We start from the raw sequence: 20,442 nt of genomic DNA, 5'->3' as shown, positions 1-20,442 counted from the left end.
ACATACCCTTGTCAGGGATGTGGCAGAGGGTATCCTTTTTCAGGTATAATTGGACCAGATTACCTCTGACCTCCCTTCCAATTCTGAAATTCTGTGACATATTGTTATTAGAGTTCTTAGTCTGTTTAACTATAGTACCTTGTTCTATACTTCTGTGCTGTTAGTCAATTTTTTTTTAAATTATAGAAGTTACTTTAATTTAGAATTTCAAACAAATCAAGTTGTAATATAACAAACCGTTTTATTTACATAAAGCAAAGAAATAAACCCTTTAACAAGAGAATCAGCTTACCTTGATGAAGGTGTACTGACACTTTAGTGAAAGATTACATGCCACAATTACTAAAGTTGTATGTTCTGGGCTATTACCAAACAAGTACTTTCACTTTCATATACAAAAAGTATTTTTTAAAAAAAGGAATCTCCAGTGCAGCCAACTTATCTCATTGTTCTACAGAATAACACAGAATATTGATACCCTGATTAATGTCACTGATGCACATTCATGCACCTCCTGATTGTATTTTCAAAATGTTTTAAGTCAGTGCTCACATCTAAAAATGATTCCCTCTAACTTAAGGACTTCAGAATTTTAGGGGCAGCTTTTGTGCTCTTTGTTCCATATTTTTATTCTGATGAGGAATTATATTTTTATTACAGAAGCTATCAAGCCATATGGTCACAAGAAAGACCAATTTACCCTCTTGTAGAGATTTTTGCTTCCTTTGATTTGACTCATTTTTTACTCACTTTGATTTGACTCACTTTTTTAAAATTTACAATCTTATAATGACTGTAATAAAGATCATCCTACGAGGACATGAGAGTAGAATCACTCTCCTGGAGAGCTTCTGATCACATTTACAATCCTATAAGAAATGCAATAAAGACCATGTTACAAGGACATGATAGCAGAAAACTCTCCTGGAGAGACTTTTTAAAAATACATTTCAATCCTTAATGATTGTAATAAGAAAAGATAAATTAGAAGAGTTACTCTCCTGGAGAGATTTTTGGACAAATTTACAAACCAGTAATTAACTGCAGTTGTGATTTCTTTTTTTAAAGTAAAGTTCTATGAAAAAAATGAGGATAGAGAAGAGCAATGAGCAACGTAACAGAAAAGCAAGAAAAGTTCTAGAATGGAAAACTGTCAGTTTTTAAATAGTATCTGATAGAAGACACAGCATGAAGATTTAACAGAAAGTACTAGACCCATGAAGCATGTGGAATATAAATACTGAAAAACCTTTTGTAAAATGTCTCAAGAATACAGTTTTATGTATGTTTTAGACTTCACATTGTTTCATTCCATCAGATGCTTCCTGAATTTTTAGACTGTTACTGAAAATAAATGGATGAATTTTCTAAAATAATTCTCTTAAGAAAAATAATTTTATAATCATTGTGGTTTGGTACACAGAATTCCAGCAATCATCAGTCATCTACAAAAGTTAAACGCCCAGGTCCCTCATTCTTCATCCATCTCCTGTATCTCTTCCATCGAGAGTCGTTTGCCTTTTTCTTCTTTAGCTCTTCCTCTTGTTCCTGTTTGTAGACCTGCACAGAAACACAGAATATGAGCCCTGGAACAGCCCTGGGACCCCTCCCCAGATGAAGTGACCTCCTTAATCACAAAGAGTAAGTAGGACACCAGTCTGCTAACTCGAAACTCTCCAATGTATCTCTCAACATTTTGCAATGGCTGCCTCCTCCACTAGTTCGCATTACAACCCTTCCACACTTCTTTTGTATTTCTCACCATTTCATGGATCTACTAGAGCCGAGAAAACTAATAAACTGTAGGCCCACGTGGCTCCCACCCTGAGGTAGTCTGGTTTTCAAAGAGCAGAAGTAAGGCTGGTAGCAGGGAAGTATTTGAAGCCTTTGAAGTTTAAAATCCAACAGCATAGACTTTGAGAGTCCTGGGTCACATGAGACTTTTAAAAAAATTGGTCACAGTTAATTTAGCATGTTAAGAAAAACTAGTTTGCAAGAGACATGTTTGTGTTTTAAAAGACTGAGGTCATAAGCACTTCCAAAGTACACTTTAGCATTGTAAATAAAATGAAGGCAGACTTTTTTTGCAAAAGCAATTCCCTAGCAAGAGGAACATAAAGCTTTCTAGCTTTCTATTGGGACTTTTGTCTTTTGTTCACTAATAGAACATGTGATCCAAATTTTAAAAGATTTAAGCATTTCCTTTTGTCTTGGCAAAGAGCCACTAAAAAGCAACTATACTCTTCCCACCCAGCAAACCAATGACTTTTCTGTTTTAACTAGTGTAACAAAACGGCATTTTTGAACTTTTTTTTAATGCTTTTTTTCGGCAGAACTAAGAACCCTGAATGAGACAAAGTAAATAAATCCCACATTAAGTTGAGAACAGAATGGAACAACACAAGCACAATGTATTTCCAGGGTACACTGTATAATAACTACTAATGTCAAAATTAAATGGAGCTGCTTTCTTCATTTCTCCAGATATTTTAAGGTAGTAGCATTCACACTTTGAAATTTATCTTATATATTATTATATTAGACTGATTATGCAAAACACATTAGTCTCTAAAATCTTGGAAGCAGTCTATAAAACTGGGTTTTCACAATAGCCTGAAAATTCTGACAAATAAAAACCTACCCTGGAAAGACCTCTAAAAATGTAGCAGTCCCCCTCTCCAAATAAATAATATACATAAGATTCCAGAACTGAGATGATTAAACTACTTCAGAGTAAGCTTTTCAGCTTAGAAAAACTCACTAATATACAAACAGTGAGCTAAACATGACTTAATTTTATCTGTTTGTTAAATAGGCTGAACACACATTTAACATGCACTCTATAATCCTTGACTAGTCCATTTGCTCTATACACTTAAAAATTAAAATGTATTTATGTTAACGTACATAACCAGATTGCTATTTCACTGTATGGTGAAACCTTTTAGAAGACACCACTGTGCAAACGGAGAAGTCACTGACAGTTTACTTAAATCAGGTTTTCCTATGCTACATTCACATTTAAAATATAAATGTATTCAACCACTTAAAAGAACAGTACTAAGATAAAGAATCAACAAATGTCAGAAATGGAAGGGCCCTTAGAAATCATCTAATCCAATGAACTGATTTTATAGATGCGGAAACTGACGATAGAGAAAATCACTGGTACTGAAGAAAACACGGGAGAGGTGACAGCTAGTTAGAAAGCAAGCATTTCTCCTTTATGTATGAAAAACACACCCATGGGCCCAATTATGTTCGGTATACTTTGGAGGACCATCATCCACAACATGCCACCTATGCAAAGGTACACCCCACGGTTCTGTCCTGCACCTTCTCGACTTTTGGTCTACTTTCCTTAATAAAATATAGATTTTCTTAAAGCCAAGGGCTTTCACTTTTGTATCCCCAGGGCCTAGGCACAGTGCTAGGCACATATTAGGAGCTTAATGAATGTCTGATGAATTGCATCTTTGGTTCCTCAAAGAATGGTTATTACATTACTGCTGATATCCATCTCCAGGGCTTCAGAAACATTTGTATTTGTAAGTATACATTTTGGAAGCATTAACAGAAAATTTATTTAAAAACACTTTAAAAACTAAGCAAGCATTTGAGCCACTTCTAACTTTCATTAATTCTGGAATGACAAACCATTTTTTTAAATTATATTTCATTAAAAATGAACATTTGATATCAGGTTCCAAAACTGAAGCAGGTTAGGTAAAATGAACCAGACCTGGAAATCTGGTTAACTCACTATGCTGTGCAAACAGTTAAGTAATATGGCTTTTACCTACCCAATACAGTTTTGTTACCATGAATGGCACAGAAAAATCAGATCAGACTGAATTTTTCAGAATCATTTTGGGTGATATACAGATAATGCCACATGAAAATTCCTCTAAAATATTTGTAGATAATCTTGTAAAAAAAAAAAATGTGGACAGCCAAAGTAGCTTTTTCTCAATGACAAATATACTCACACCCTTCTTTTGCAATACAGTTATCCCTTCACATCACGCCTTTCCCCATCTTAAGTTTTGATATATCACGGACTGGCATAAAAAATTAAATGCGAATTCTGGGGGAGTTTTGTAGAAGCTGCAGACAACATGCAAAGGCCAGCAGACACAGAAAAAGTTTAGAAACTCAGAAATACATAAAATATATGTCTAGTGCTGCATAATACCAACATATTTTATCATTTACTGCCATAATAATTTAGACCTCTTCTCTGGTACAAGGGGATTTTCCAGATTGCAGGGGCTCCACACCCCCACCCCCTCAATGTGGAAGGGATAACTGTACATTTTAAGTTAAGCATCTTTTTACTTTTGACATGAAAGAATACATTAAATTATCAAAACAATTCGAGCTACTCACTTCATAGTTCTCCTTTATCCACAGCTTCCGTTCAAGGAAAGTTTCTTTCTGGTGATCTTCTAAACTGTCAAACTGAGATTCTGACATTCTCATAAATTTCCGTATGAGATAGAGCCTCTCTTCTTCTCCATACTCTTGACCTTTGATATTAAAATGATAAATCCACCGGCAGTACCAGACTATGTATGCACACAGGTGATAGGGAGCTAAGATGATTTGGAATAGCAGAATGTCACATACTTTAGGCTTCTGATAGCCTCCTTTTATATCTATTTTACTTTTTATAATGTTTTTGATGATGTTTTCTTCCTCCTCACGGATCTCCTCCTTGGAGCGTCGGTTTTTGCCTTTTTCTTTGGCTTTGTTAAGTAGCCCTTGCTGCTTGGCAATTTCAGTTGCTTGAATACGATACCTTGGCACCGTGGCTAAGTAGTTGATGGCCTCATTATAGCTACTCCACCAGCTGAAAAACTAGAAATATTTAACAAGGAAAACACAGTCACTTTTACCTGGAACTACGACTCCAAATTTAGCAACAAAAAGTTAGCTGGAAACCAATCCCACCCAACAACCATTCATCTGCATTAAAAAGAAACAGTCTTGCATATATGGGAAGACAAAATTAAAACTGATTTCAAACAGTCACGATATGACACAGACATTCAGTGGCAGCAACAGTTCACCCTGACGTACTTTACAGTTACAAAAGCATTAACTGGCCTTCCCAGAGCCAAGACCTGAATGCAGGTCCTCTGACTTTTAAGTCTGAAGCTCTTTCCGCTACATCATACTGCCCCCAGATAATCTAGAGAAATATTATGATAACAGTAATAACAACAGTAGCTAACAAATAACACTTAGCCTATTATATACACCTTATTTCATTAGCTTTGAGTGGGACACAATGAAGACTCCTTGGGGGAACCTAGACATATGGAACTCCCAAGATGCTGCAATACCCCACACCTAGCCCCGCTTTGACAATACGACCAACTTTAACTGTGAGAGCAAGATTAGCTACAGAATGTTCCAGGCAAAACTCCCAAGGCCAGTGGCCTAAAAAGGGAGAGATTAGAATTGTGCAGATGTTGTAGAATGATGATGGCCACACAGAATACTGATAACCGCACCTGTCTGTACTTTTTCAATGTCACTCTGTACTTTTTCCATGCCATGGGGAAGGGAGGGGGAATTCCGCTTTTAGATTGTACCCTCGAAAGCTCATAACTCTGAGCCAAAAGGCAGGGGGTCTGGGAAAGGGGGAGCTGTTGTCAGGGTCTATAAAAAAAAATCTGTTCTTTCTGCATATGGTGTGGTCTGACACTGAGAGCATTCTCTGTGAGTCACCCTTCCTCGCAAGATCGCAATAAAATTCCTTTCTGCTTTCTACCTTGAGAAGCCTGATTTTAATTTGGGTAAGGGTCTCTGTCCTATACAGCTTCTTACAAAAGCTGTGTAAAGTGATCCCTGCTCTACAGATTAGAACCAAAGGCTCAGGGAGGTTGACTCAAGTTTGGGGAATCTGCTGCCTTGAGGCCACAAGTGGCCTTCTAGGTCCTCAGGTGCAGCCTGTTGACTAAGTCCAAGTTTTATAAAACAAATCCTTTTCTTAAGTTTAGATTCAGTCAAAGAGCCACACCTGAGGACCTAGGGGGTCACATGTGGCCGTGAGACCGTAGGTTCCCCACCCCTGCCTGACTAGACCATGGTCACCGAGCTATTAAGTGTCAGAAGCAGGACCTGAACCCAAATTTCTCCTTACTCCAAATCAAGCACTCTTTCCAGTATACACCACGCCTCTAGATTTCTCTTTTATATCAAGATTTCTCCTTTTCCCAGCATGGGAGAGAGAGGCTAAAAGGTAAAAAAGTATCAGATCTTCTCTAGCACCACAAACAGTTCCATGCCATGGTGATAAAGAGTCTCTGAGGTTGAGATACCCTTTCAAAAATGTTCAACACAATGAACAGGCAGCTTTCACAAGAAGAAAAAGAAAAGAATATTCCAAATCACCAAGAGGAACACACATTTTAAACTGGGTGAAGTTTCAACTCACATCCACAGACTAGCAAAGATGACAAAATATGAAAATAACTACTGGGAGAAGCAATAGGACTACACCACACTAGTGGAACTATGAAGTCATCCTATTCTAGAGCATAACTGGAAATTATGCTAGAAAAGTTACCATATATACTCCTTGCAAATATGTTTTGCATGATTTCACATGTATAACATCATATTGCTTGCCTTCTCAATAAGTAGGAGAAATAAGTAGGAGAGGGATTGGAGGGGAGAAAATTTGGAATTCAAAACATTTTTTAAAAAAGGCTAAAAATTAATAATTGGGAAAAATATAAGATATAAATAATACAAGTGTGTATACACACACAATCTTTCACCAGGAATATTACTTCTGGGCAAATACTTGCTCAAGGAAGTAAAACGCACTGGGAAAGGCCTCATATATACAAAAATATAGCCACACTTTATACAGTGGCAAAGAAATGGCAGAAAAGTGAGTTCTTCTGTTAGTGGAGTTGTGAACTGGTCCAACCATTCTGGAAAGCAATTTGGAACTATACCCAAATGGCTATAAAACTGTGCATACCTTTTGATTCAGCAATATCACTGTTAGGTCTATATCCCAAAGATGTCCAAAATAGGGAAAAAAGACATATTTGTACAAAAATATTTACATCAGCTCTTTTGGTAGTGGCTAAGAACTGGAAATCAAGGGGATACTCATCAGTTGGGGAATGGCTAAACACACTGTGATACATGATTGTAATGGAATATTATTGTACTATATGAAATGACAAACAGGATGATTTCACAAAAACCTGGAAAGACTTATATGAACGGATGCAAAGTGAACAGAATCAGGAGAATGTTAGAAACACTAGCAGCAATATCGTTCAATGAACAACTGTGAATGACTTAGCTATTCTCAGCAATACAACGATCCAAGACAATCCCAAAGGACTAATGATGAAGCACGCTGTCCGCCTCCAGAGAAAGAACTGATATTGGCTGAATACATACTGAAGCATGCCATTTTGGACTTTCTTTCATTTTCTTTATTCAAGTCTTGTACAAAATGACTAATATGAAAATGTTTTACATAATTGCACGCATATAACCTATATCTGCTTGCCTATTGTCTCAGGGAGGGGAGAAAAGGAGGGACAGAGGGATAGAATTTGGAGCTCAAAACTTTAAAAAAATTTTTTTTTGAAAAACTGTTTTAATATGTAACTTGGAGGGGGAATAACATACACAAAAATTAAAGCTTATAACAAAGAAAAACAATAAAGAAAAGTGGGTGCTCAATGATGGGGGGTTGGAATCACTGAAAAATTGTGGTATATGAATACAGTGGAATATTACTACACAATAAGAAAAAACACAAAATTCTCCATGAAACCTTGCTCCCACACCTTAGGGTTCTCAATGGCTATGTCAGGAGACAGCAAATGCTGAAAAGGTTTTGAGTATGGTTCCAGCAACAGAATGAGTTGGCTATCTTTGGATCAGCCTAGCCAGTTACAGAGCAGTGAAATTATTTGCATGTGAACACAGAACAAAGAATTTTACAAAGTAGTCCTCAATCTGATGTGGACCTAAGCAGGCTTCCAAAACGATGGATGAGAGGTAGAAAAGGGGGCAGAAGGTTCTAACAATCACATAATTCTTAGACCATTTATCAATATTAACTTGGCATTTGGTACTCTAAATGTGAGATCCTTGTCCCAAATACCAATGAATTGACACCAACTGGAGAAAATAAACAGTGTCCATTTTGACCTTCTTGCTATAAAAACAACACCAAAGAGACGGAAGTTATAGCTTAAGTAGTAGGACGGTTCATAGGTTATTCCAACAGAATCAAATAAAAGAGTTAATTTTATTACATGTTCAAAGACACTAAGAAACACTGTTCTGTGGGACATCTGATCATCAAATATTGCAGTGCTTCATGACAAATATTTGCAAAATGACCACTGTGAAAATTATTGCAGTATGTTCAGCAACACCTGTCACAAATGAACTGGCAGGGAAATTTCTATTAAGAATTCTCTGTAGGACCCTCCAAATTAAATCAGCATATATGCTGATATTCAGTGACTTCAAGGCAAAAGCGGGAATAAGTTAGGAAGGTGACAAGTAAGGTTCAGGAACAAGGAGACAGGCAAAAGACTAGAGTCCACAGCCATTTTACACCTGGGCATCATTAAGATACTTTGTTGAAGAAGGAAATCTGTAGGCACCAGAAATGGTGAAAATCAAGTAACATCACAAATTTTAAACTGATTAAATTTTAACAAACTAAAGACTGATTTTTACTCACGTGGGGGCCAATCCCAAGTGAGTTGTTAATTATGTGGCCAATTCGTTAGAGCAAAAATGACAAAGCTAAGAGACCAAAATGAAAAAAAAGGTGTGTCATGAAGACTTTAAAAACTCCATCCTGACCTATTTAGATGCATAACTGATACAAAGGGAAAAAAGCATTGGAATCGATTATAATAACTTCATATGTACGTTTAACTGGTGTAAATCAATTGCCATAACAAAGAGACTAAAATTGCCTTATGAAACAGAGAAAAATGCTAAAGGGTAAAACTAACTGGTGACAGATCTAAGTGAAATCCTCCCAAGGGCATTTAAGAATTGTATGTCCAGTGCAAGACAGAAGGGATCTCAGACGGCCTCTAGTCCAACCCCCGCATTTTACAGCTTAGGGAACTGAGGCCCAGGGAGGTTAAATTATTTGCCCATGGTCATACAGCAGGTAAAAGATCTGAACATCAATGTACTCTTTCCACAATATACACACTGCCCACAGAATAAGATGGAAATGAAAAGACAACAAACAATAAAAGTAAGAAAGTTGCAAAGATTTTTTGGTAACAAATCTTTCAACCACAGACAACAGTTACCACACTTGTTTTCTAACCAAACTATCCTGGACATGTTTACGTTCCACAGTGAAGCAGATATTTACCATCACACAACTGACTAAAAGATAAAGTGAATATAAAGTCTTCCTATGTTTATCGCTTATTATTATTTTTAAAAACCTGATCTGGTAGAGTAGAACACTACCTAAAATGCACTCTTCCAATATGGTGTCTTCCACGCCTGCATCAAAATCATGCAAGATTCCTTGAAAGGCATGATATCAGAGACCTCTGATAGTAATATCAAGCAAGCCGTAAAATGGGAAGACACAGGATTGCCAAAAGTCTTCACTATTGTCATGGAGGACATCTAGCCCTGTAGCCAAGTTGAAGGCTCATCCCCTAGAGATGGGAAGGTCCTCCAAACACTCCTGGTTGCTGATGACATTGTGCGTCTGACATCCAACTCTAGAATACTGCCAAACCTCCCAAATAATATCTGGAACCACCCACAGTGTATTAAGAGTAACCATACTATCTATACAATTATATGCAGCTACAGGGACAAGATATACCACACATACACTCACATCATGGGCAGGCACTGCAGATAGACAAAGAGTTAAGCCAGAACTGAGGAAGAGAAGGAAAGGGAGCTATTTTGGGAAATTACAAAGTTTGTTTAATGACATCCCCTTCTCCCCCAACTTCTAACTAGAACAAAGGCCCATTTAAAAAATATTCTACTAGTGTTATATGGCTCTGAGCTACAGTCTGTGAAGAATTAAAAATGAGTATCGTTCAGAGCACAATTGTAAAGGCCCCTGAGAATGTGAGGAGGCTGTAACATATCAATTATCAACTATGAAGAAAAACTGGAGTAAAGCCTATCATTGAAAACATGCACCAGTGAATAGTCTGATCACATACAGAATAGAATGGGAAAAGTGAGGGACAGACAGCTCAGGTGTTCAAGGAATCCTTAGGATAACACAGCATGGACAAGAACTGCAGGAAATTGCCAAGTACGTGTAGGTGATGATCTCCATCCACTAGAGGATCTGGATAAGAACCAACAAGATGTGAAGAATTCAGAAAGACCTAGTGTGCTGATACAGAGCAGAGTAAGCAATCACCAAGCATTTATTAAGCACCTACTATATGACACACACTGTGCTAGGTGCTGGAGGTACAAATGTGAAAGTGAATCCTATCCCAAAGAAGCTTACCACTTTAATGGGGGAGACAACACGAAAGGAGGAGACTAATATGGTGCAAAGGATTTCTTTTTATTTTATATTCCCATCAACTCCCTTAGCCTCGACATTTTGGGGGAGGATAAGAGACAAGAGGCAGGTCCTAGGACTTGTGCTGGGTAGGCCGGGAGGAAACTAATATGAAAAAAAATACAAACAAACTGGGGTCGGGGGAAGGCAGCAGCAGCTGAACAGAAAAGGTCTGATGCAGGAGCTAGTAGCCTATGGGCTGACTATTGAAGGAAAACAAGAAGAGATTCCAAGAGGTGAGGAGGGAGTACATTTCAGGCATGGGAGGCAGCGACTGAAAAGGCATAGAGATGGGAAATGAACACTATGCATGAGAAAAACCAAGGTCTGTTTGCCTGAACTACAGAGTTTTTGATGGGGGAGGGACTGCATGTTTTTTAACGCTGGAAAGGTACCTTGGGACCAGGTTGTAAAAATGCATCATTTGATTTTTGCACTAATAATCTAATACTCAGTTATAACATGAATTTTTTCCCTTGAATTTTACTTATGACATAGAACCACAGAATGTTTGAGTTGAAAGAGGCCTTCTTCTAGGGAGAAAAACTCTAATACAGAATTATAATAATCATCCCAATAATCTAATAATCTCTTGACACACCAACGTTCTCATCATGGTGGAAAGGTTTCTCTGTTGTGTTCCTTAGAACTGAGAACTAATGATCTTCGCCATACATTCCCTTAGAAGGTATTACTTCTCAATTTTGGTAACTTTATACCATACTATTGAATTAACTATCCAAAGAGGAATTTATCATTCAAGTTCTATCTAATAGCTAAAAATGAGAAGCATGAAGCAAACTAATTACAATGTCCTCACTGGCTATTAACTATTTTATTCTTGTAGCAGTTATTTAAAAGCATACTTTTAAAAAACAATCTATGATATAGCATAGCTAGACTCCAGACTAAGATAAATAAAAAGCAAAATGCATGTCTTGCTCAAATCATATTCCTGGGATGATTCAATTTTAAAAATTAAGTGACCTCAGCACCCATAATCTAGGAGCAAAGAAACCCACATTTCTATTACTGAAGTCAAATGGGCACAGATCTAAAGCTGGAAGGCATCTCAAAGGCCACTTAATCCATTTAATTTAGTCCTCAGAACACAGAGCCTGTCCTCTTTCTCCTCCTTGTTCCTAAACGGGCAGCTCCTCTACTATCATATTTCTCATCCTGAGTAATTTCTTTTAAAATTACAAATGAATTCTGTTCAGAAGTAGTTACAAAAAATAAAAGCAAAGTCAACAGTAAGCAAGGGAATATTTTGAAATAAGGGAAAAAGTCAAGTCTTTCAGAAAAAAAAATCCTTTCTAGCTTTTTGAGTTCTGCAAAGGACAAGAATTGGCCCACAAAAATTTCCTTCTTATCAGATATTCAACTTAAATGTGACTGTTAATGAATATTTCATACAAATAAACAAGTGACCTCTAAATTTGGTTTAAATTTGAATACTTGCTTTCCCCAAATTAAAAGATTTATCATTTGGCAAAGTAGAGTTGCAATTATATTCATGTATTCATATCTTGCCTTAAAAATTGTACACTTCATGACTGATTTTTTTTTTCCTGTGCTCAGAAGAAAAAAATATTTTGATGCATTTTAAAAAAGGAGAAAAGTGTTAAAGATCAAAATTATAATTCAAAAACAGCTCTGAGAAAGGCAAATACTCATCTCAATATTATGAAATGAGCACATGTAAATAGTAACCATTTCCCCAAAGCAAATGAGCTTAGAAACTCTCAGTACATCAAAACTTAAATTCTTTGACCTTCTGGTTAAAGACCCTAGTGTTTGCAAACTCTGAAAGATGACTTTCAATGGATTTACACAAAGCATGGTGGTGGAAGACATGAAAGAATGTGTGCAGTGTGGCAGATACTTTCAAAGTATTGAGGAGGCTACACAGACCTCCTGAAGAAAATATTCCAAATTGCAGTGTACAGAGGCTGCCAGTTAGAGAAAACAGAGATAAAACACAGAGGAAACCAGAGATTGTTTTTCCCACCATGATTAAGAAGAAGGAAAGATGATGTAGTTCTTAATGGAAAGAGAAAAAGTGAACTTTCTGAAGTCTAGAATTTGGCTTTAAAAAATAAAAAGCTAAAATTTAAATGGATGTAATAATTATTTTTTAAAAATTCTTTCACAATCACTTGTCTAGAGATATAATACCACATTAACTCAGGAAGGGATTTTAGAAGATCATTTAATCCAACCTGCTCATTTTACATGAGGAAGTTTAGGGACTCTTCTCTGTACCAAAACAAAATAATATCTTGACCTGCAATAATGATAAATTCATGCTTTAAAAGATGAAGGACCTAACAAGGGGATTTCTATTCAGAATCCGATTCTCTCCAAAAGGGAGAAATTAGCTATTAGGGTAAAATAGAAGGCAATATTGGGGGAGGAGGGAAGGGAAGAGAGTAAAGAAGTACTTAGAAAAGTAGAAGTAATGGAAAATGAAAAATGAAGGCAAAATTGTAGTACCATAGAGTGAAAATGGTATGAGAAGTATTAAGGCTCAGAATGAGCTGAGCCAAGTGAAGAAAGCTAATGGCAGCAAAAAGGTCAGGGTTTTTAGAAAAGCTTTGAGGGTAAGTACAAAATCAGAGTCACCTCTACTTGGGATGGATGAGACAAATGAGGACTGATGGAAACAAAGTAATTATTCAACCCTTATTCTGTTCCCAAGAATGACTGGTTGTTTTTTTTTTTTTTTTAATCAGAAAGGAGAGAGCAAAAATGTTAACAGAGTCAATACCCAGAATAATGAGACAATAAAGGAACATCTACTTGCCCCTGAGTTCAAGCCACCTGGACAAGCTAACCTATATCCTGGAGCACTTAAAGAACTGAAGGGTGGGAATGCTATGCTAAGCTACAATCAGTCCTCTTTGAAAGATCAGAAAGAATAGAAAAGGACCACTGAGAACAGCACTGGAGAAAGTTAACTGTCCCAATTTTCCAAACAGAAAGGAATGCAGCCTGCAAAAAAAAAAAACAAAGGCCAATGAACTTGATTTCAATTCCTGGAAAAATTCTAGAACATACTTTTTAGAAGGTTAGTGATTGACTAGAAAAGGAAAGGTGAACACAAAGATCAAAGTATAACTTCAAAAAGATAAGGTCATGACAGACTAATCTTATTTCTTTTTGTAACATGGTTATTAAAGTCATAGATCAAGGAAATATAAAATACAATATAAGATTTTGGCAAAAATCCCTTATAAAATTATTCTGGCAAAGCATTTGGTAAAATATAATATTATTTTATGGAGAAGACGGAGCTAGACAAGAGTACACTTGGATGGATTCAGAACTGGCTGGAAGATCACACCCAAAAGGAGTCACTGATGGTTGCATGTCAACTTGGGAGGATAGTTCCAGTAGAGTGCCCAAGGGATCTGGACTAGGCTCTATGCTGCTGACTTGGATAAAAGGATGGATGGCATCCTGATCGAATGTGCAGGTGACACAAAGCAAAAAGTGCTAGCCAATGCACCAAGTGACTGTGAGGATCCAAAGAGATCTAGACAAGGTATAACACTAGCACAAATCTAGTAAGATTAAATTTAATAGGGATTAATGGGAAAAAATCTCATTTTTAGATTCGAAACATGAGAAGAGGGAGGCATGCACAGCTAGATCGTAGTTTATCTGAAAAAAGTCTGAAGGTCTTGGTAGCGGCAGGGGTGCAATGTGAATCAAGGATATCTCAAGAGTGACACATAGTATGACATACCCTGTGAGCTGCATTAAGAGATAATAATGGTTCCACTGCATGCTGCTCTGCTCAGACCACATTTGGAACTGAATTATATTCAGTCCTCAAGTCCATATTTAAGTGCACTGATAATCTAAAGGTTCAGAGGGCAACAAGGATGTAGAAGGGCCTCAAGTTCATATCAATGATGATTTGATTTAAAAACAACAAAACTCTGAGGATGTTAAATCTGAAGAAGAAAAGATTGCGCGGGGTCAAGGAAGGGTCTGACTATAAGAATCTGAACATAATACTTAAAAAGCAGTCCAACCAGGATGACCTGTAATGAATAATGCTGGTTCTGGAAAACTTGTTAAGGAGTTAAACCGCCTTCCTATCAGTATGGAAGGTGATATAAATTATCGGACACAGCTGCTGTTAGTTGGCTTTGTTTAATTTTTTTATGACAAAGAAGAGTTCAATGGGAGTGGAGGTGGAAAGGGGAAATAGAAATAGTGTTAAAAAACAAAAATCAAAGTTCTCCTCATCAATTCAAGGACCTAAAATTTTTCCAAGGGACTCATGATGGAAGGTGCTGTCCACATCCAGAGAAAGAACTATGGAGTCAGAATGCAGAGTGAAGCAGACTCTTTTACGTTTTGTTTTGTTTCTCATTTCTTTCCCATTCGTCATAATTCTTCTATGCAACATGACTAATGTGAAAATATGTTTAATAGGGATGTATGTGTAGAGCACATGTCAGATTGCATGCTGTCTTGGGGAGGAAGGGGGTGGGGGAGAGAAAATTTAAAACTTATGGAAATGAATGTTGAAAACTGAAAATAAGTAAATTAAATATTAAAAAAACAAAAATTAAAAATACAACTTTTTTTGTAAATAATACACTCAATTAGATAGTTGGATAAATGAAACTTTTCCCCACAAAGGCAAAATTTAATCTAAGGTTGAATATAAAACTTTACTTAATTGTATACATAATTTACACAGGCACATCTGAGTCCATTCCAAAATGCAGACTCAGTATAACAAAAAGTATTGTCTAAATGCTCAAAGAAAAAAAATATACCTGAAACACGGAGATAGCACACACAGTGACTAAAATGACAATTCTGACATCCACTTTAGGGGCTAACCGCCTACTGTAGTAGTGATAATAATGGCTGTAGTACTCTTCAGGATGATCCAGCATATAATCATAATCTTTACGTGTTTCTTCATCCTACAAAATGCAAGATAAGACATTTTATCAATTCATATCTTCAACTGTCTAATATGTGAAATCTGGAACATTTCATAACCTGGTATAAATGTTAAATTTTTACTGGCATGACAACATTACTTTAGAATTTTAAAACTAAGCCTCTGTTATAATTAAGAATTTAAGCTATCAAGATCAGAAAACTTCTTTCCACAAAACCAAAGAGTCTTCATCAATTATTTTTCTTAAAAACTGAATATTAAATACTGGGAACACAAAAATAAATATTCCCTTGGAACTCAACATTATTAACATAGACTTCCCTTATAAATTTCTTTGAGGCATCATGAACACTGGATTTGAATTCAGAAGATTTGGGTTCAAATCCCAACTGTGCTATTTTATTCATCCATGTCTCTCAACAGAATTCAAGCTCCTTGAAAGCAGGGCAATTTTCATTTTTTATCTCCATAGTAGCACCAAATAACACATAGGAAGGACTTACTAAAAGTTTGTTGAATGTCTCTGGGGTTACATGACTGGACTGTTCTCACATCCAAGAGTAATCTATAAGGTCAATTTCACAGCCCAGTCCATATTGCCCATGTAACATACATTAGAACATGTAGTAGGAAAAACGACATTCTAAATGTTCCCAAGTAAAGATGTAATAAAATATGTAATAAAAATGTTTTAAGACTCTGAGAGATTCCTGTCAATTTCAAAAAAAAAAAAAAAACAAAAAACTAAAAGCAACAGGGAACTGTCACAAGCTTGTATTACATACCAGTTTAGAAAATTATCAGTAACAGGTTCCAAAGACTTTTTTTGTCCTTCAGCTAACTTCTTTCTCAACTTATTCGCTGACTTACAAAACTTTCAAGATAAAGATGCCAAAAAAAAATCTACTATTGTAAGTATTAAAAGAAGATTAAATAAGCAAATAAAAAGTACCTTATTTTATGGTTCCTTGCCCCCAAACTGGAACAAAAGAGTCTTTAATGCAAAGCTGGGCATAGGAAAATGTGGTTTGAGGAAACTCTGAAACCATGTAAAAAATGCTGGGAATTTTTCTGGTGGAGAGGAAAGGAAATTCAGGAGGTAAAGATGCAAGTACTTTTTTTGTTGCCTTTGCAATTCCAAAGCCCCTCCATTAGTTTAGAAATGTAAGAATGTAGAGCTTATTATATGAGCAAACCAAATTAAAAGGTCTAGCACCTTACAAGAGAGACAGGGTAGTATAACGAACAGAGTCAAAAAGACCTAAGTTCAAGTACCAGCTCTGACTCATATGTGTGCTCTGTGACCCTGGGCAAATCATTTAATCTTTCAGTGTCTCTCAGTAACTCTCTGAGACTAAAAAAGTCTCCACTGGTAAAGGAAATTTCCTCTTCAGGAGTTTGAACAATGAAATCCCTGGTACAGTTAAAATATTTCTAAAAGTATTATATATGAACAGAAAAAAGAAGAATTACTGTTCATGAAGCTGCAGATAATAAATGAATGAATGAATAAAAAAAAATTTATCTCAGAAATTTTATTCCAGTGCCTCACTGTGGCATGGTAGCAATCCTGTGTTCTTGAAAGGTAAGTCTTTCGCCTCTAAGCATACAGGGGCTCATCATCACTAGGCAACCATGGGATGAATTCTTTGGCCAAGAAGGCTCCCTCATTACTGAATACCCTGTTCTACTTCTGCAGTGATGATGGCTGAGCAGCGGAAGATGGACAAGGAGGTACAGGAAGAATCACACAATTTTTAAGTTGCTTCAAAATATTAACTTACTGCGGGTATACGTAATCATAGATTTAGAGCTGAAATGGATCTTAGAGACGTGACTTGCCCAAAGTCAAACAGCTACTAACTAAGCCAGGATATTTGTGCGTCTTTACAGGAAGGCCTATCTATCCCATTATTGTCTATCTCAGACTCCATTCAGTGTAGTCTGGTGATCCAGTAATTCATTGCGTCATTCCAGCTGGTCCAAGGATGTAATAGTGATTCTCCGTGATTCTTCACACTAAATGAATTAGGGTTAAGCAAGCCAGTACACTTTAGTCATCATCATCAGATCTAACTGGGGAAATGGGAGAAAATGCTCAAGGTTGTTATAGAATACAGGATAAAATATGGATCTCCAGATTCAAACCCAATACATTAACACATCAGTCCAAATACAGGCTGCCCTCAAATAAAAGACCATTAGCCAAATAAGATAACATCAAAGGGGAAAAGTGGTCCCTGACACATTACAAACCCCTGTACTAGGCTGTTTCTAGACAGGGCACTGGCAGAGGTGCTTTCATGTCCAGGTCAGAAAGTCCCTCCCATACTGTCTACCTGAGCTGCCTAAGGTCATTTTGCAGGGAACAGACACTCTTTACTAACAGGAATTTCCACTGCGTTTGTATATTCGGCCAAATTTTTCTCAACTCTAACACTAGGAAAACATGTCACTAAAAGATTTAATAAATATTCACCTACTGTTCCCTGCCAGAGATTCTTGGAGACCATTTTATTCCTGGACTACAACTTCATCCCCCAAGTGGTTCAAGAAAACTCTCCTTTTACAACCCCTAAAGCTGGATTAAAAAAAATTTTTTTAAAAACCTTCAATCCCAATAGCATTTATTGAAACCAACATTTCACCACACAGCAATTTCATTGTTATTTAAAATACAACCCTTAAAAGTAGGTAGTACAATATGACTATTGCCAATTTATAAAGAAACTGAGGTTCAAAAAGTCCTAGGATCATAGTAAGTGGCTAATAAACACTATGAACTTATCACCAGGATTTCAAAGAATCTGAGGGTTGGAAGGGACTTTGAAGACTGTCTAGTCGAGAATCCCTAGGACTGTTACTTATTAACCTGTGTGACTTCAGGCAAGTCATCTAGTCTCCTTATCTTATATGTGGAGAAACTCTGTCCTGCTAAGTTCCCTAAAGTCACACAGTGACAGGGCTGGAAATCCAGTGAAGTCAAGTGAAGAAATCATTTGTTAAGCTTACTACGAGCCAGCAAGCACAGAGCTGGAGGCAGCCAGGAGGCTCAGGCGCTTGGCTGGAGTCGGGCATACCTGAGTTCAAATCCGGCCTCAGACACTCAGACACAGAGCAAACCACTTAACCTGTTCCACGTCACCAACTGGAGAAGGAAACTCAAGCATCTTTGCCAAGAAAACCCCATGGGCAGTACTGGCCCGCTAGGATCCACAGGGTCGCTAAGAGTCGGTCGCTGAACGACTGAACAACACAATGTGCGGGGCACCGTGCTAACCGCTGGGTATAAAAAGGCAAAAAAAAAAAAAGTGTCGCCTGCTCTCACGGATCTCAGTCTGACGGGGGAAAGACAACACCGATGTATAAACCAGATTATACAGAATAAACTGGAAATCAGCATTTGTGCAATTAACCAGCCGATCTGGGAAGGTTCCTGGTCGCTCCCCGGTGACGAGGAGTTTAGACAGACTAGTTCCAGGTCCTTTGACTCCAGATCCAGCGCTCTTTCTACCGCCCCGGGTAAAGTCCAGATGGTTCCTGGCTCCAAAGCGATCATCGAAAGAACCCTTTCATTTTTCAGAGAAGGAAACTGAGGCCCGGGGGGTGGGAGGGAAGTGTCTCAGGGGGCGGGATAGTGTTTCTCTGCGCGGATCCGACGCGTGACAAGGGGGCATAGGAACACCGAGCCGGGCAGGCAGTGCGGGAGGGCAAGTAGCTGCGTTACGGGGTTTTCCGCGGCTCGGCCTCTGCCCCGCCGCCCCCCACTCACCTTCAGGGTCTCGTAGGCAGTAGCCACCAGAAGGAAGGCCTCCTGCGCGCTCTCCAGGCTCTCGCCGTCCGCGCCCTCGCGCCGCACCAGGTCCGGGTGGTGGCGGCGCGCGAGCTGCCGGTAGGCGCGGGCGATCTCCGCCTTGCCCGCCTTGCGGCTCACCCCGAGCACGTCGTAGCAGTTGTGCGAGCCGCAGTAGAGCCCCTCTACCAGCGCCCCGGCCCGGCCCGACAGCAGCAGCAGCGGCAGCAGCAGCAGCAGCCACTGCCGGCTTCCCGCCCCAGGCCAAGCGGCGGGCGGGGGAGGCAGGCGGCCGAAGCGGCAAGGTCCGCTAGCTTCATCCCAGCGCCCGCCGCGCTGCCCGGCGGGCGCCACCGCCACCATCGCTGGCTTTCACAGCCCCGACTGGCTCCGGGCTCGTCGCTTCCTTTATACGTCATCAGCCACCGCCCCCATCGAGGACTTTCACTGCCCCGACTTGGCTCCGGGCTCGTCGCTTCCTTTATACGTCAGCAGACTCGGCGGAAAGGAGGGGGACGGAGAGGGAGAATGAGATACGTGGCGGGGTGGGACTTCCATGTCCTTAGCAACGGTTGCTAGGGGAGGACAACTTACTTCCTCGCCCCTGCCTTACCCGTCACGGTCTCCCCGGGTTGTTCTTGGACTGTGACGTGGTATAATGACACCCCTCCCCCTCCAGCTTTCTGGATTAGGGGAAGGGACTTTTAAATCGTTTAACAGTCTGACCCCCTGCCCTTTCTAGCCTCACACCTGATTCCCTCCCCTCCCCTACACACACACATACTATGCAATTTAGGCTGTACGTGGTACCGTCCATCTCCCCACTCTGGGCATTTTCTCTGGTCGTGCCCCGCGCCTGAAATACTCCCCTCATCTTCGCTTCCTGGCTTCAGGTGCCGGCTAAAATCCCACGTTCTGCAAGAAGCCTTTCCTGACCTCCCGGGATGCTAGAACCTTCCCAACGTGGGTTGCTATCTCCGATCTGTAACTTGTTTTTTACATATTTGTTAGCGTGCCGTCTCAATCAATAAACATTTTAAACAATAAACATTTATTAATCACCTACTGTTTGGGAAGCTAGGTGGGGCAGTAGATACAGTGCTAGTCAGAAGACTCATCTCCCATGAGTTCAATTCT

General features: G+C 38.7%; 1 protein-coding gene across 1 annotated transcript; it reads right to left on the bottom strand.

The window, feature by feature from the left end:
* Positions 1–221: 221 nt before the first annotated feature.
* Positions 222–19,701, bottom strand: DNAJC25 (DnaJ heat shock protein family (Hsp40) member C25). The gene is made up of 4 exons (XM_036741767.1): positions 19,285–19,701; positions 15,379–15,531; positions 4,390–4,860; positions 222–1,560 (listed from the first exon to the last, which is right to left on the bottom strand). Exons 1-4 carry the CDS (start codon positions 19,666–19,668, stop codon positions 1,438–1,440), a joined length of 1,131 nt encoding a protein of 376 aa, XP_036597662.1. The 5' UTR covers positions 19,669–19,701; the 3' UTR covers positions 222–1,437.
* Between the last annotated feature and the right edge of the window lie 741 nt (positions 19,702–20,442).

Source organism: Trichosurus vulpecula, chromosome 1 (genome assembly GCF_011100635.1).
Source record: "Trichosurus vulpecula isolate mTriVul1 chromosome 1, mTriVul1.pri, whole genome shotgun sequence".
NCBI classification, from domain to species: domain Eukaryota; kingdom Metazoa; phylum Chordata; class Mammalia; order Diprotodontia; family Phalangeridae; genus Trichosurus; species Trichosurus vulpecula.
Note: the sequence above shows the minus strand (reverse complement) of the source record. Positions and strands in the feature narration are given on the sequence as shown.